This window comes from Staurois parvus, unplaced genomic scaffold (genome assembly GCF_062004578.1).
Source record: "Staurois parvus isolate SC_StPar_1 unplaced genomic scaffold, SC_StPar_1.0 ptg000961l, whole genome shotgun sequence".
In the NCBI taxonomy this organism is placed as follows: Eukaryota; Metazoa; Chordata; class Amphibia; order Anura; family Ranidae; genus Staurois; species Staurois parvus.
In genome coordinates, this window is record NW_028318757.1 from 1,618,714 (window position 1) to 1,635,267 (window position 16,554).

General features: G+C 44.1%; 1 protein-coding gene across 1 annotated transcript in view; it reads left to right on the forward strand.

Moving 5' to 3' along the window:
• The first annotated feature begins 415 nt into the window (after nt 1-415).
• The window catches only part of KCNC4 (potassium voltage-gated channel subfamily C member 4), a 236,089-nt gene continuing 219,950 nt past the window's right edge, over nt 416-16,554 (forward strand). Inside the window, exon 1 of the mRNA XM_089657077.1 lies at nt 416-1,330. Coding sequence (XP_089513203.1) covers nt 731-1,330 — 600 coding nt within the window. The 5' untranslated portion in view covers nt 416-730. The remainder of the gene's footprint in view (nt 1,331-16,554) is intronic.

The following is a 16,554-nucleotide window of genomic DNA, read 5'->3' on the forward strand; positions in this document are numbered from 1 at the left end:
AAGACAGGAAAGAGATTCTCTGGCTGATAGAAGCATTGTCACAGACAGAAAGGTCTATAGAGAGAAGGACTGCCTCCACCTGCTAGATTGTGAACTGAGTAAGCCATGTCTGTCTGAATGACAACTCTCCATTACTGGCAAAGGTTGACATTGACAGGGCGACCCAGGAATCGTGGCTGCTGTTGAACATCTGCTCCTCACCAGTAGCGCTGTAGCTGACTTTGATCACAGCACTCCATATTCAGTGTGTACAGCCCAAGTAATAGCCAGCAGCATCGTGTGTTGGGATGTAGGGAAGTTCGATAATGTGCAGTACTTGTGAATAGAAAGGCCTACGCACTGCCTGGGAGGAAACAGGTTTACACGTTTGTGTGGGAAGTATTAAAGTGCCTAATAGAGCGGCGCGATCTCCTGCTTGTTGCACAGAAGCTATAAACACACACCACTGACTTTCTGCCATTGACTTGTAAGTTGAGGGTCTGGCTTTTCTATCACCTGCACAAGGAGGTGCCTTTCGCAGCGCTCGTTTTTTTTTCTTAGATGTCCCTGATTGCTGAGCCAATTCGCCACTTGCAGAGGAAGATTCATCCTCATCATCAGTCACTCCCTCTTCCTGCACTCAGCTCCGGCCGTCTGTCTCTTCCTCTCTCGCACCTGTTGGAAGGACGCTTGGGGCTCTCTATCATCTCTTCCCAGAGCCATCGAGAGGGCGTTGTAGCCGAGGAAATCTATGATTAGTTCGGTGTGTGTGTCATCTTACCGGGGACGAAAGTCTGGGAACAAACCACCCTCCAAAACATGTCTGAAGGAAGAGATGGCAAAGGGCGATGACTCGGGGAAGATCACCATCAATGTTGGAGGCACCAGGCATGAGACCTACAGGAGTACGCTCAGGACACTGCCTGGGACTCGCTTGGCATGGCTGGCTGACCCCGACACCTCCAGTCACTTGGATTTCGACACGCAGCACAATGAGTATTTCTTCGACAGGCACCCTGGCATCTTCTCCTATGTTCTCAATTACTACCGCACAGGCAAGCTGCACTGCCCGGCCGATATCTGCGGACCGCTCTTTGAGGAGGAGTTGGCGTTTTGGGGCATCGATGAAACAGATGTGGAGCCGTGTTGTTGGATGACATACCGCCAGCATCGGGAAGCGGAAGAGGCTCTGGATATTTTTGAAAACGTTGGGCCCGAGGATGAGGATGATGAGAAAAATTCAACTCCAGAGTTATTGTGCATAGAAGAGACGACAGCCAGGTCCAGTGTTCGCTGGAAGACTCGTACGTGGGCTCTCTTTGAGGATCCTTACTCGTCCAAAGCTGCTCGGGTGAGTGGTCCTGGCCAGACAACTTCCACATATGACGACTGGCATTGACACTACCCTCACTTTTCATTTGTTAGATTCAAGTGAATCTCTACTTGTGAAATCTCCCTGTTGTGAAAGCTGAAGCTTAGCTTTAGGCCTGTTTACACCTACTGCCAGGAGGTGGCAAATATAGGCAGCTGAACTGCATTTTTACCATTCCCCTTTGGGGATTCATACTCACCTCTATGCCGTGGCATTGCTGTGATGGTGTAGCTGCCTCATATCAGCTCTAAGGCTGGCCATACACTATACAATTTTCTTACAAATTTCTGTCCAGTTTCTGCCAAATTTCCTTTAGATTTACCTTTAACTATGTAGTGCAAGGGCCTGCCTAATTGAATACAATTGAAAATGTTGTTTAGGTTTGACTTCATATTATATGGTTTTTGGTAAATCTAACGCAATATTCTCAAGAAAATTGTATAGTGCATGTCCAGCATCCAAAACAGTGTGGCCGAGCTGACAGGGAGGAGAACTGTTTTGTTTACAAACAGTTCTCCTCCCCGTTGGAGATGCTCGGCAATCACCAGGCGCCGGCGAGTAATCACCGGCCAGGACCCAGTGATTGACAGCCGCGGCCACGAATGGCGGCTCAGATAGGGTGCGCACACCCCCTACCCGGAAATGCAAAATTGCGTATATAAGCGTGATTTTGTGCACCCGTGCCATCCTGTAGCAGTATTTCTGCGATAGGGTGGTCAGGAAGTGGTTAAGGTCCAATTCACACCATTGAAACGCAGTCCAGATGTGTTTCTTTATGCACGTTTTTGATGCGTTCTGGTTCATTTTTGTCCTTTTTCTTCAACTTAAATAAGGACACGTGCGTTCTGATGCGTTTTATTACGTTCCAGTACAGTTTAGTGCTGAAACATGCAGCATGTTCTACTTTTTTTTTTTCTGAAACTGGAATTGGCTGGACTGGTGTGAACTTTGCCTTTGGAAACCATGTAACCTACTATCAATGCATTTTTTGATGCAGAAAAAAACGCAGTGGACTGCATGTGGTGTGAACTGGTCCTTAAAGTAATATTAAATTGTCAGCATTTTTTAGCTTTAAAGTGGAAATAAACTTAGCAAAATACTTACCTTCAACTACCAGCGATGCTATGGTTATATCTTCTCCCCAGGCTACTTCCAGGTTCTGGGTTTTCAGCCTCTTGATTGGCCAGCTGGGGTTGATATCATCCCACACATGAACACGGGAGTTAGTCATTCCGACAAAACTGGAGTGTGGCGGGAATGCACGATGAGCTGGGAATGCACAGCTCAGTGTTCATTCATTAGAAAACCGCAAGCAGAGACGGTTAGTTCATTTAAATAAATACCAATTTTTTTGCAGGTAAAAAAAATGTGCATTTACTTCTTCTTTTTTGAGCCTATAAAAGCATTGCATCAGCGATCAGCAGATCGCTGGTGCCATGCAGGTCTCCAGTAGACTGTCAGTGTAATCTGTGTGCTCGTAGCTCATATGGGCAGACAGTTTTACACTGACAGGAATACTCAATGAAATACCACAGCGCTATGGTAGTTCATTGAGAACTACAAGCTGACATCCACAAAGGATGTCAGTACTTTTAGTTCATTCAATAAACAGAACTCTGTGAATGAATGATGCATCTATGTGGGCGTAGCCCTGCATGGCCACGCTGTTGTCAAAAAGTGACAGCTGGTATGGAGAACTTCTCTCCATACTGCTATCACAGGGAGAGAGGGCAGCTGCTGCGGCAGTGGGAACATGTTAGATGTTCCAAAAACATATAAAGTAAGTGAGCGCCTTCCAGTCTATCAATTCCCAGATTACAGCAGCTGTACACAAAAGGCACCATATAAGACCTCTAAAACAGATAAAAAACATAAACGTGCAGCGCTGTTAAAACCAATAAATAAATACATATATAAACATGTAAGAAAGTGCACACAAATATATAAAGTGACACTGTGCATCTATGTATGTGCCACTAGAATATGTGACCAATATAAACGTGAAAGAAAACACTGTGTCTAAAAGATAAGTCCAGAGTGCAGGCGTGATTGAGATCTCAAATGATCTTCTGGTATCCAAAAGACACAGATTGTGGATAAGGTGAGACAATTAAAGTGTAGATTGCGCACTCCCCAGATACGCAACCTTTTTGTGCATTTGTATGATATAATAAGGACATCAGACTTCAGACATCTCATCAAAAAGGTCTGGGACCCCTTGTGTCAGACCCCTGACCCCTTGAACCCTAAAGGGGTCGGGCTGTAGCTGTTTTGACGCCTTACCGCCGGCACCACAAGGGGTCCCGGCAGCAGCTTGCAATCGGTCAGTAATCTATTTTATTTGCTTTCTTGCTGTATACATACCCATTGTGTGGAATAAACATCCTAAGGCAATATTGCACTACTGGCCTCCTCTGTTGTTTCTTTCTGAGCTCCTGTGGGAGCCAGGTACATCCGCAGAGTGGTTACCATTTGGGAAGGCTAAGTGCAAACCGTGGGATAGCGAAGGAGGCATTGACCAGATCTGACCAGACCTTTTTGATGAGATGTCTGAAGTCTGATGTCCTTATTATATCATACAAATGCGCAAAAAGGTTGCGTATATGGTGAGTGCGCAGTCTACACTTTAATTGTCTCACCTTATCCACAATCTGTGTCTTTTGGATACCAGAAGATCATTTGAGATCTCGTTCACGCCTGCACTCTGGACTTATGTTTTAGACACAGTGTTTTCTTTCATGTTAGATGTTCCACCCTAAAAACGGATGGAACATGTAACATGTTCTCAAAGGTGAACTTATCCTTTAAGTGTGTCTTATTGAAAAATAGACATAGCATATCTCTTCTGCAAGAAAGGGCTGTCTGCTCACAGTTTTTAAAATGTTAGGTTTATTTCCAATATAAGGCCTTATGCACCGGGGCAGAAAAATGTCTGGTTTTAGAGCTTGTTCTGTAATCCACAGTGGATTGATTTTCAGAGCACATTTGGCAAGTGGTGAGAAGGTGATATGTTACCTCCCCATCGCCTGCTTTAACTCTCAAAATCGTGACCCACTGCTTGCACAGCATTTGAGGCGCATTCCGGTGGCATTACCGCCTGCCAAATATGACATACCATATAACTAGGGGTACAGCCTTGAGCGGTTTTATTTAGGGGGCTGTTTGGTGTCGCAATGAAACTGTGTCAGCTGCTTGCTTTTACTGCCACTGGCTGCTTGTGTGAACAAGTCCTTAGAGGCATTATTTATATATGCCTCTGAGTTTCAGCCAAAGTGTGCATGCACATCATGGTGTTTAGATTTGTATTTTGTACCTGCATTCAGGGGCATAATAAAAAGTGCTCTAAACCTGTGTTCGGAGAGGAGTATACTGGCAAAATTTATGCACATGTGCGTGTTAACATGCTTAAACGCATATAAATGCACGCTCATGCAGGTATAGTCATTCTAGTGGCTAGACAAAATTAGTATTCTAGCAATTAGAATGAGTTTACGCACATACACTCCATATGCATGTAAACACAGACACTTGTAATTACACACCAAAATTAAATTTTTTTTTTATGCTAGCTCCTTCCAAAAAGATCCAGTGTAGAGGACTTTAACCACCTTCAGCCCGCCATATAAGGAAATGACGGGTGTGCGTGGCGATCGGTTATGTGCGGTGTCCCTGGGACACAGCGGATCACCGATTGCAGTAAAGAGCTGCTCTTTCATGTGATCAGCTGTGTCCAGTCACAGCTGATCACATGTAAATAGAAAATGCTGGTTATCGGCTCTCCTTTCCTCATGCTGACAGCATGTGAGGAGAGGAGAACCGGTAAGCAGCATTTCTCAGAGGGGACATCTACACTGATAATCAGGGCATTCTTTCAGTGCCCATAATTGCTGCCTGTCAGTTCCCATTAATGCCAAATGTCAGTGCCCATCAGAGCTGCCTTTCAGTGCTACCTAATAGTTCCTATCAGTGCCACCTATCAATGCCATATGAGTGCCCATTTCAGTGCCCATCAGTGATGCCTATCAGTGCCGATCAGTGCCACCGATCAATGCCCATCATTGCCGCCTATCAGTGACCATCACTGCAGCCTGATTAACGCACATCAGTGAAGGAGAGAAATTACTTGGGTACAACATTTTTTTTAACAGAAACTAAAACTTTTTTTTTTTCCAAAATGTTCAGTTTTTTTAGTTTGTTTAGCAAAAAATAAAAAACCCAGTGGCAATTAAATACCACCAAAAGAAAGCTCTGTCTGTCTCAAACAAAATAATAAAAAAATTTTTTGGGTGTTGCATGGCCAAGCAATTATCATTCAAAATGTGATAGCACCGAAAGCTGAAAATTGGCCTGGGCAGGAAGGGGGTAAAAGTGCTCAGTAGGCAAGTGGTTAAAGTGGTTATAAAGTCTAAACATTTTTTACCTTAGTGTAAAGAATCTCCCCTCATGTTTACCTGAGTACCTGTATACAGCTTTTCTCTCCCCTCAATCCCCAGTCTCACAGGCTTTGCTGGGGCAGCAGAGCCAATGTCAAAGCCAGTGACGAGGGAATAGGGGGGTTTGGGCCAAGCCCTGCTGTCTTTGTCTATAGTCGCAGGCCCTGGGGCTCGGGAGCAAGCCCAAACAAGTGTTTCATAGGAAGCAGCTTCCTATGGAGGTGCTTGTCAGAAAGGAGGAGCCAGAAGTGCCGTCAAGGGACCTGAGAAAAGGAGGCTCAGGGCCGCTCTGTGTACTGTAATTACAGGTAAGTATAAACATGTTTGTTAGCATACAAATGAAAGTAGTAGCGCCAGTTCTGATTATCAACCATGATCAAAAGAAAAAAAAAAAACAATATATATCAGGGATGTTCTTTTATATCGCCTGATGCCTGGGACATGGGGTTTCGGGCGCCAGGCAAGTAGTTTTTTATTTACCTTTAGCCCTGCTACAGGAAAGCAACAGGGCTAACCTGTCAGGTGGAAGCATTCGGGCGGCAGAGTTACCGCCCGATTGCTTCCACACAGTCCACAGTGCCAGCCGCCTCCCCTCCCCCGCCCGTTATATGTCCCGGGCTCCACTTGCCCATCTGTGGGCCCGGGACTGGTTCAGTGGGTGGAGGCGGGATGCCGGTATAGGGGAAGGAGGAGAGCGGACACATCCGCTCCCCTCCCCTTCTTGTCCTGACCCGGAAGTGATGTGATGTCACTTCTGGGTCCCCATTGACAGATTCCTAGCCATCAAGGACGGGAAACAATGTAATGCGGTGCGATGTGCACTGCTTTACATTCAGTGTAGTATAGGGGAGACATGCAGGGTCTTATAGACCCTGGATGTCTCAAAAAGAGAACCTGTCACCAGAAAATCATCACATAAAAAAGTTAAGTAAAAAAATTTTTTTTTCTAAACGAAAGTTACACCCAAGCATATAACCCCCCCCCCCCCCCAAAAAAAAAAAATTTTTTTTTTCAAGGCCCCCCACATATATGCACTTACTAATAACAATTCAGTAAGGCTTCTTTCTGGCACCTCAACCATGCAGCTAATTTTTGTTCAAGTGTCATCATATTGTGCTCCTTCAAAACAACCACACTGTCTTTTTCCAGAGCTGGCTGTATTTTTCTTGTGGTTACCTATGGGTTTCCCTTTGTATCCGAACAATTCTTCTGGCGGTTTTGGCTGCAATCTTTCTTGGTCTACCTGTACTTTCATTGGTATCAAGAGATCCCCGAACTTTCCACTTCTTCCACTTAACAGTATTGATTGGCATGTTCAAGGCTTTGGACATCTTTTTATGTCCTTTTCCATCTTTATAAAGTTCCATTACCTTGTTACGCAGGACTTTTGACAGTTCTTTTTTGATCCCCATGGCTCAGTATCTAGCCTAGTCAGTGCTTCCACGTAAGAGCTAACAAACTCATTGACTATTTATACACTGACACTAATTGCAATTTAAAAAGCCACAGATGTGGGACATTAACCTCTAATTGGTATTTTAACTCATGTGTGTCACCTTGTGTGTCTGTACAAAGGCCAAACATTCCAGGGTATGTAAACTTATGATCATGGCAATTTGGGTGATTTCTGTTATCATTATGATTTAAATAGGACCAAGCAACTATTTGATAATAAATGGCTTCATATGATCATCATCCTTCAATAAAAGAGCATATTTTTGGCATGATCAGTCATATTTTCAATATCTATGCCAAAATTTCACAATTTCTGCCAGGGTATGCAAACTGTTGAGCACAAACTTTTGAGCACAACTGTGTGTGTGTGTGTGTGTGTGTATGTATGTACAGTTGTGTTCAAAATAATAGCAGTCAGACATCACTAACCTAATCAATCATTGTTTTTGATAGAAATTATATTTCTACATGGCAAATAATTTACTAGCAGGTGTAGTAGAGTAATAGAAATCCAACAGACCCAACAGTCGTGACATGCATGCTGCTGATTCTGTGTAATTGAATCACTAATTGAAAGGGGCATGTTCAAAATAATAGCAGTGTGGAGTTCTATTAGTGAGGTCATTCATTCTTTGAATGAACAGGTGGCAATTATTGCCCTTATTTAAGGAAGGAAGGCAGCAAATGTACATGCTGGTTACAGTGCATTTCTCTCTGAAATTCTGGGGAAAATGGGTCGTTCCAAACATTGTTCAGAAGAACAGCGTACCTTGATTAAAAAGTTGATTGGAGAGGGGGAAACATATAAAGAAGTGCAGAAAATGATAGGCTGCTCAGCTAAAATGATCGCAAATGCTTTAAAATGGCAACCAAAATTTGAAAGACGTGGAAGAAAGCGAAAAACTACCATTCGAATGGATAGAAGAATAGCCAAAATGGCAAGGACTCAGCCAACAATCAGCTCCAGGAAAATCAAAGAAGGTCTAAAGTTACCTGTGAGTACTGTTACAATTAGAAGACGCCAAGCTATCTGCAAGAAGCCCCCGCAAAGTCCCCTGTTGAAAAAAAGACATGTGCTGAAGAGGTTCCAATTTGCCAAAGAGCACATTGACTGGCCTAAAGAGAAATGGCGCAACATTTTGTGGACTGATGAAAGTAAGATTGTTCTTTTTGGGTCTAGTGGCCGGAGACAGTTTGTCAGACAACCCCCAAACACTGAATTCAAGCCACAGTACACTGTGAAGACAGTGAAGCATGGTTGCACAAGCATCATGATATGGGGATGTTTCTCATACTACGGTGTTGGGCCTATTTATCGCATACCAGGGATCATGGATCAGTTTGAATACATCAGATACTTAAAGAGGTCATGCGGCCTTATGCTGAAGAGGAAATGCCCTTGAAATCGGTGTTCCAACAAGACAACGACCCCAAACACACCAGTAAACGTGCAACATCTTGGTTCCAGACCAACAAGATTGACGTTATGGAGTGGCAAGCCAAATCCCCGGATCTTAATCCAATAGAGAACTTGTGGGGTGACATCAAAAATGCAGTTTCTGAGGCAAAACTAAGAAATAGAGAAGAACTGTGGAATGTAGTCCAATCATCCTGGGCTGGAATACCTGTTCACAGGTGCCAGAAGTTGGTTGACTCCATGCAACACAGATGTACAGCAGTTCTCAGAAACAGTGGTTATACAACTAAATATTAATTAAGTGATTCAAAGGAAAGCAAAATCCTCAAACATTTTTCAGTTTATATAGTAAATGTTTGACGAATGGTGGGAGAGTCAGGTTGATGTGAGGAGGATCCAGGAAAAGAAAATTCTGTTACGTATGATAACAATTTTCCACATTCCTGCAGTTCCTCATGTCAGCCAACTAAGGGAGCAAGCAATGACAAAGTAAACAATGGGAGGGAACAAACGAGACTAGGACCAGAAACCATGCCAATGACAATAAAAATATTTAATGATTCACAACTGCAGAAATGACTGAGGCCCCAAAGCATTCGGAACACCCCAGTATACATTCATCCTATAATGGTGCATGAAAGTAGTAATAGTGCTCGAACTTGCCACCTTGCACACCACCTCAGCCGAGACCTTTGCATAAGAAGCCCAAGAAACCGCCATGCCTCTAGTACAGTGTTTCTCGACTCCAGTCCTCATGGACCCCCAACAGGTCATGTTTTCAGGATTTCCCTCAGATGAAACAGCTGTGGTAATTACTATGGCAGTGAAACTGATCAAATCACCTGTGTAAAATAATGGAAATCCTGAAAACATGACCTGTTGGGGGTCCATGAGGACTGGAGTTGAGAAACACTGCTCTAGTAGAAGGTGCCCTAACTTCCTCTGGAGGAGGCAAATTCAAGACTGTATAAACCAGCTGAATTGTCTTCACAGTGTATACTGATATGATCCTTGGGGGGTGCAAGGCCTTTCCCCTTCTCGGTTCTGAAGGATAGGTGAAGAGATTGTCAACTTTCTGGACATCCTTAGTCCGCTCTGAGTAGGTTAAAAGAGAGGCAACCAAACTTCTACATTCTTCTTCTGTCTCTTCAGAAGTAAAGTAAAGGTTGTAAACACAGATTCCCAACTGAAGTGGAAGGACGTGGAAACCTTCAGAAAAAAGACGGTACTGGCCTAAGATCCACACTGTCTTCAAGGATTAAACATTTTGGCTCCTTGACCGAAAAGGCTCATAATTCTGATACCATTTTTTTGATGCCACAGCTACTAGGAATATTGGAATATATTGAGCAGGAGGCCGGAAGGTCAAAAGGAGCTAGCAACAAGGCCTTCAGGACTTATGACAAGTCCCAGTTGGGGACATCTTCACTAAAGGACAGATTTAATCACCAGTGGATGCAAAGTCCACCTTTTCTGTGCCAAGGCTGTCAAAACAAATACCTGAACCTTCAAAGACTTGTAGGCCAGACCCTTATCCAGCCCCCTTCTGGAGAAAATCTAATACATTAGAAGGAGTGAGAGAATTCCAACCATTTTTCACGGCAAATTCCTGAAACATGTTCCAGACACGTCAGTACGTGTAGTTTGTAGATTGCGTTCTAGATTGTAACAAGGTGTCAATTACCTAAAATACACATTTCTTTCAATTGTCCCCTCTCAACTCCCTGTCCGTGAGGTTCAGTTCACTGATGCATGGAGGATGACATCTTCTGTTCTGCATCAACAAATCCTGTCAATGTGACAGGTGAATAGGATCCCCTAGTCTCATTCTCCAAACTAACAGGAATCAAGTCCTTCTTGGCCAGAATGGAAGGATTGTTGTAGCTTTGACCTTCTCTCATTGAATCTTCAGTAGCACCCGTAGAATTAGAGGAATGGGCAGAAACACATACACTAGGCGAAAGCCCCAAGTGTTCCACAGGACGTCTTGACCTATTGAGACCTTGCTGATCTCAATAACACAAGATGACACCAAGGAAGCCTGGTGTTCACTGCTGAGGCCATCAAATCTACCTCCGATTGGCTGAAGATTGTCTGTAGATATTGAAGGTTGAGTGACCAATCGTGGTGGCTGAAGAACTTCCTGCTCAATGAATCCGCTGTAGTGTTCTGGGAGCCTGCCAGGTTAGCCGGGACATTAAATGATGTTCGGCCCAGAAGAAAAATTTGCGCTGCCACCCTCAAAAGACTCAAACTCTTGGTGCCTCCCTGACGGATATTCTACCGCCGTCTTGTTGTCTGTTCACAGACCTTCCCCGCAGCAGCAGGCAAAAAGAATGAAGGGTCCTCGCAATTGCCATAGATTCCAGTGGGTTGGAAGTTGTGGGAGGACTCGCTCTCCACCGACCCTGCGCCTGGTGGCCCAAGCAATGGGCCCCCCAACCCAGATATCTGGCGTCCATCGTCACAATCACTTCAGCCGGTGGTTGAAGTAGCACTCCTCGGGCTAAGTTCTCTGACCTCAACCACCTTTTTGGAGACTGAACAGTAGGAGCAGGAATCAGAATTCTCTGTACTAGGGAATGACAGACTCACTGCTCGAGAAAGTTAAACTGGAAGCGCCTCCGATGCCATCTGGGCTATGGGACGACCAGAATAGTTGACGACAAGTGTCCCAGGAACTGCATACATTCCCTTGCTGATAGGCTCTTCCGTCGCATTACTGACCTCGTGCAACTCTGGATATCTAAGATCTTTCTTTGAGGGAGGAAGACCCAAGCCAGACCGTTCTAAGGAGGACTCCTAAATATTCCAAATCCTGAGGAGGAGGTTCTAGGTAACTTTTGCAACTGTTGACTAACCGACCAAACAGAGAGTAGTGCAGTTTAGGGAAACATGCTTCTCCACTATCATGGCCCCCAGGATGAGAGTATCATCCAAATAGTGGCAAACTTGAATTCCCTTCGTTCTCAAAATTGGGATTACCACGGACAGAACTTTTAAGAATGTTCTTAGAGCCTTACATAATTCAAATGGGAGGCAATGGAACTGAAAGTGAGTTCCCTCTACTGAAAATCTTAGAAAAGAGTGATGACTCAGATCCACAGGTACATGAAGGTAGGCATCCGCCAGGTCTACAGATGCCAACCAATCGTTCTTTCTCACTACTGAAATGATCATTTCTCGCGTCTCCATTCTGAAAGCAGGAGGCCTTACGAAGGAATTCACAAATTTGAGGTCTAATACTGGTCTGAATCCTCCTGAATCTTTTGGTACAAGAAAAAAAGGGGAGTATACCCTGAGCCCCTTTCCAGAGATGGAACTGGAACAATAGCCCCTGAGGCGGCCAATTCGTTTGCATACTTGTGAACACAACTGACCTTTTCTTGAGACGAGGACAACCTGGTCTCCACGAAGTGCACCTTTTGGCGGTCTTTTGGTAAATTCGATCCAATATCCTCTGCGAATAATATCCAAAAGCTATTAGTCTGAAACACCTCCAAAATGGGTCAACCTTGCTCCCACACAAGGTGCTTGACAAGGCGCACCCTCAGAAATTCTTGGAACGCTGTCCTGTTTTGGGTTTGGTTCCTTTCATGAAGGAAGATGGTCTGGACTTTTAAGAGGGTCTAAAATATCCCTTTTCCTGGTATATAAGACTTTGCTTCCTTGAAAAGATCTATTTCTCTCTGATTTGCCCGAAAATATTGACACGGTCTTCTTTCCTGGGGTAACAACCTCGACTTTCCTACCAAAACCCTGTGAATGGCTTCCTCAAGGGTCTTCTCAAAAAGCAATTTTCCCAGGAAGGGAATAGAGCAAAGACCTTATTTGGATGAATTATTCACCAACTAGTGCTTAGGCCACAAGGCACCGAATGGGCCATGAGTCTGACCATCATGTGAACTTGATCTACTGCCCCCTCTGCAATAAAATCAGCTGCCAGTCATGAAAGGGATTTTTCTTTAATGACCACTGGCAGGTTTAGGCCCCTGTTGGATCCATGAGGCTGCTCTCTGGGAGGAAGAAAAATACACATGCACGCCAGGTCTTCCAGAGGGCAATCTGATTCTTTATTCACAATTTCCTCCTTTATATATGGTAAGTTGTAACAGGAGAACATAGAATGGAATTTCACTGAGTAATTTGTTAAGGCTATGTACGTGACATCTGGCACAATTCATATCGCACAGATCTTGAATCAATTACAAGAAACCAATAGTATTTTCCCTTAAAGCAGAAGTGGTTAACTTTTAACTATATCATAGCAGAAGCAGGTGCTGTTAGTACAAAGAAATAATTTGTTACTTTTCATGCCTTAAGCAAAGCTAGATTTAAAAAGGATGAGTGGCTGCAGTTCTATAGCATGTAACTGACACACACACAACTATACATTTGATTATCTAGACAAAATATAAAATAGAGAAACAAAATGGAATATATAAATAAACAGAATGTAGGACGAGGAACATACATTTCCCTTCAATCCCCTCTTAAATCATTATTTACGTATATGATTTTTATCCCCTCTTTTATAACATAGTTCTTTTGCTTCTTTATGTATTTGGCTAGATAACTGTGGTACTCCTTATAGCCATATATGACCTGAACAGCGCCCAGGTCTTCTGGAGAGTATATGCAGTTAGTCACTATCCATATTGGGGTAAACACTAAAAATGTAATCAATCCCAGCAGAAGCCATAGTTTGCTAGTTTGGCTAGTAGAATGCTCATCTTGTTTATCTTCAGAGACTTTGTAACCGACTCACTCTTCGAGGATTTGTCACCTGCTTCACCTCCTTGTCGTGAGCTTCCTGACCAGCTCCTCTGATCCTTTTCACTCGGCTGGCATGGATCCAGGCTTGCTGACCTTCTACTAGGACAGCAGTCCTAGTCACTGCGATCACTCTGGTCTCTGGTCCGAATGGGTATCCGGATTTTCTGTTCTCGGCTAGTTGTTTAACCACCATGTGATCCCCGACCTGGAATGGGTGCGTTGGTACCTGTGAATCAGAAGGAGAGGTGCGAGCAACATTTCTTTCAACCATATCCAAAGTTTCAATCAATTTACGGACATACTCTTCCCTAATCTGCTCTAGATCTCCTGATTCTAGCAATAGTGGTGTTCTAGCCCACGGGGTGGGGAACCGTCTCCCCATCAATACTTCAAACGGAGAATATCCCGTCATTTTATTCAGTGTCATCCTGATTTCTGCTAATACAATTGGAAGTAGCTTTGTCCAGCCGACAAAAGTACCCCCAGTTGCTTTCCTCGGTTTATCTTTTACAGTCCTGTTCATTCTTTCTACAATCCCTGAACTCTGTGGGTGATAGGGAATGTGGAATTTCCACTCGATTTTTAGGGCTCTCACTAGTCCCTGACAAACGTTTGAGGTGAAAGCAGGACCATTGTCTGAATTGATCTGTAGAGGGCACCCCCATCTAGGAATCATTTCCTGTGTGAGGATACGGACAACTGTCTGGGCATCTTCCTTTGTAGTCTTGAAAGCTTCTACCCACCTAGAAAACACATCTAAAATCACCAAAAGATATTCTTGCTTCTTCCTATCTTTGGCATGTGTGTGAAATCAATTTGAAGGTGTGTGAAAGGAGTGGTAGGGTATTGTAGATGCTCATGCTTAGGCTTATTTGGTATGTTTGGATTATTACGGATACAAACAATGCATCTGGATACAAAAGCCTTCACTAATTTGGGGAGACCTGCAATGTAGAAGTCTTGTAATAAAACTTCACAGGTGTTTTGCCAGCCCCTATGACCTATTCCGTGATATTGTTCTATGAATAGGGGAGCACTAGCTGCAGGGATGCATGGCTTCCCCTCTTTGAGAAAGAGGCCTTTCTCACCTTTTTCTAAATCCTCCCCCGCCCAATCATTAAGATCTTGTTCTGATGCATATGTTTGGAGACTCAACAAGGTACTGTCCAGAAGTGTGATCTCTGGGGTCAACATAGGCATTTGTATTTCAGCTGTTTGTGTGCTGGCTGCTTGTTTTGCCGCTAGATCTGCAAGTGCATTTCCTTTTGCAATGTCAGTTTGTTCTCCCGTGTGTGCTTTGCAATGAATGATTGCTAACTTATTTGGCAGTTGGATAGCATGGAGGAGGTCCTTTACTAGCGTGGAATGTGAAATGCTCTTCCCATCAGCAGCTACAAATCCTCTCGTAGACCAAATTACCCCAAAGTCATGTGCTACGCCAAACCCATATTTGGAGTCAGTGTAAATGTTTACATTCTTTCCTGCAAAGAGCTGACAAGCTCTTGTAAGTGCTATGAGTTCTGCAGCTTGGGCAGACTGATAGGGAATTGCTTTGCCCTCTATGATTTCACCAGGCAGTTTTCATACCGCGTAACCTGCATGATAGGTGGTGTCATTGGGTCTGGAGCAGGACCCATCTACAAAATCATCTTGGGCATCTGCGCGGCAGAGGACAAGTCAGGGCGAGGAGAGGTATCCTGGTGAATCAGATCAATAGAATCATGTCGGGGAACTGGCTCATCTTCCTCCCCTTTTAAGCCTAACAGAGCATTAATAATGGGAGCAGGACCTGAGGTGGCTAATGCATATTTAATAGTGAGATTAGGATTGGACAGCAAAATGACCTCATAGCCCAGCAATGGGCAAACTACGGCCCGCGGGCCATATACGGCCCGGCGGACCTTTTAATCCGGCCCGCGGAGCTAGGCTCCTCTCACAGTCCGCCCTGAAGTCCCCAAGTCCCCCCTGTGTCAATTCACTTACCTTTGCTCCGCGCGTTCCTCTCGCCGTGTCCCGCGCCGTTCCGGTGTAGCATGAAAATCTGTCTCCTATGAGGATCTGTCCCCCTCGACGTATCTGCGCATGTGCCGGAGATCGCCGATTGGCTGCTAATGCCTGAAACTGGCACATGCGCAGATACGTCGAGGGGGACAGATCCTCATAGGAGACAGATTTTCATGCTACACCGGAACGGCGCGGGACACGGCGAGAGGAACGCGCGGAGCAAAGGTAAGTGAATTGACACAGGGGGGACTTGGGGACTTAATATGGGGGATGAATTAATATGGGGAATGAATTACTATATGGGGGATGAATTACTATATGGGGGATGAATTACTATGGGGGATGAATTACTATATGGGGGATGAATTACTATGGGGGATGAATTACTATATGGGGATGAATTACTATGGGGGATGAATTACTATGGGGGATGTATTACTATATGGGGGATGAATTACTATGGGGGATGAATTAATATGGGGGATGAATTACTATGGGGGATGAATTACTATATGGGGATGAATTACTATGGGGGATGAATTACTATGGGGGATGTATTACTATATGGGGGATGAATTACTATGGGGGATGAATTACTATATGGGGGATGAATTACTATGGGGGATGAATTACTATGGGGGATGAATTACTATATGGGGGATGAATTACTATGGGGGATGAATTACTATATGGGGGATGAATTACTATATGGGGGATGAATTACTACGGGGGATGAATTACTATATGGGGGTTGAATTACTATATGGGGGATGAATTACTATATGGGGGATGAATTAACATGGGGGATGAATTACTATATGGGGGATGAATTACTATAGGGGGGATGAATTACTATATGGGGGATGAATTGCTATGGGGGATGAATTACTATAGGGGAGATGAATTAATATGGGGGATGAATTAATATGGGGGATGAATTACTATGGGGGATGAATTACTATATGGGGGATGAATTACTATGGGGGATGAATTACTATATGGGGGATGAATTACTATGGGGGATGAATTACTATATGGGGGATGAATTACTATGGGGGATAAATTACTATATGGGGGCTGAATTACTATGGGGGATGAATTACTATATGGGGGATGAA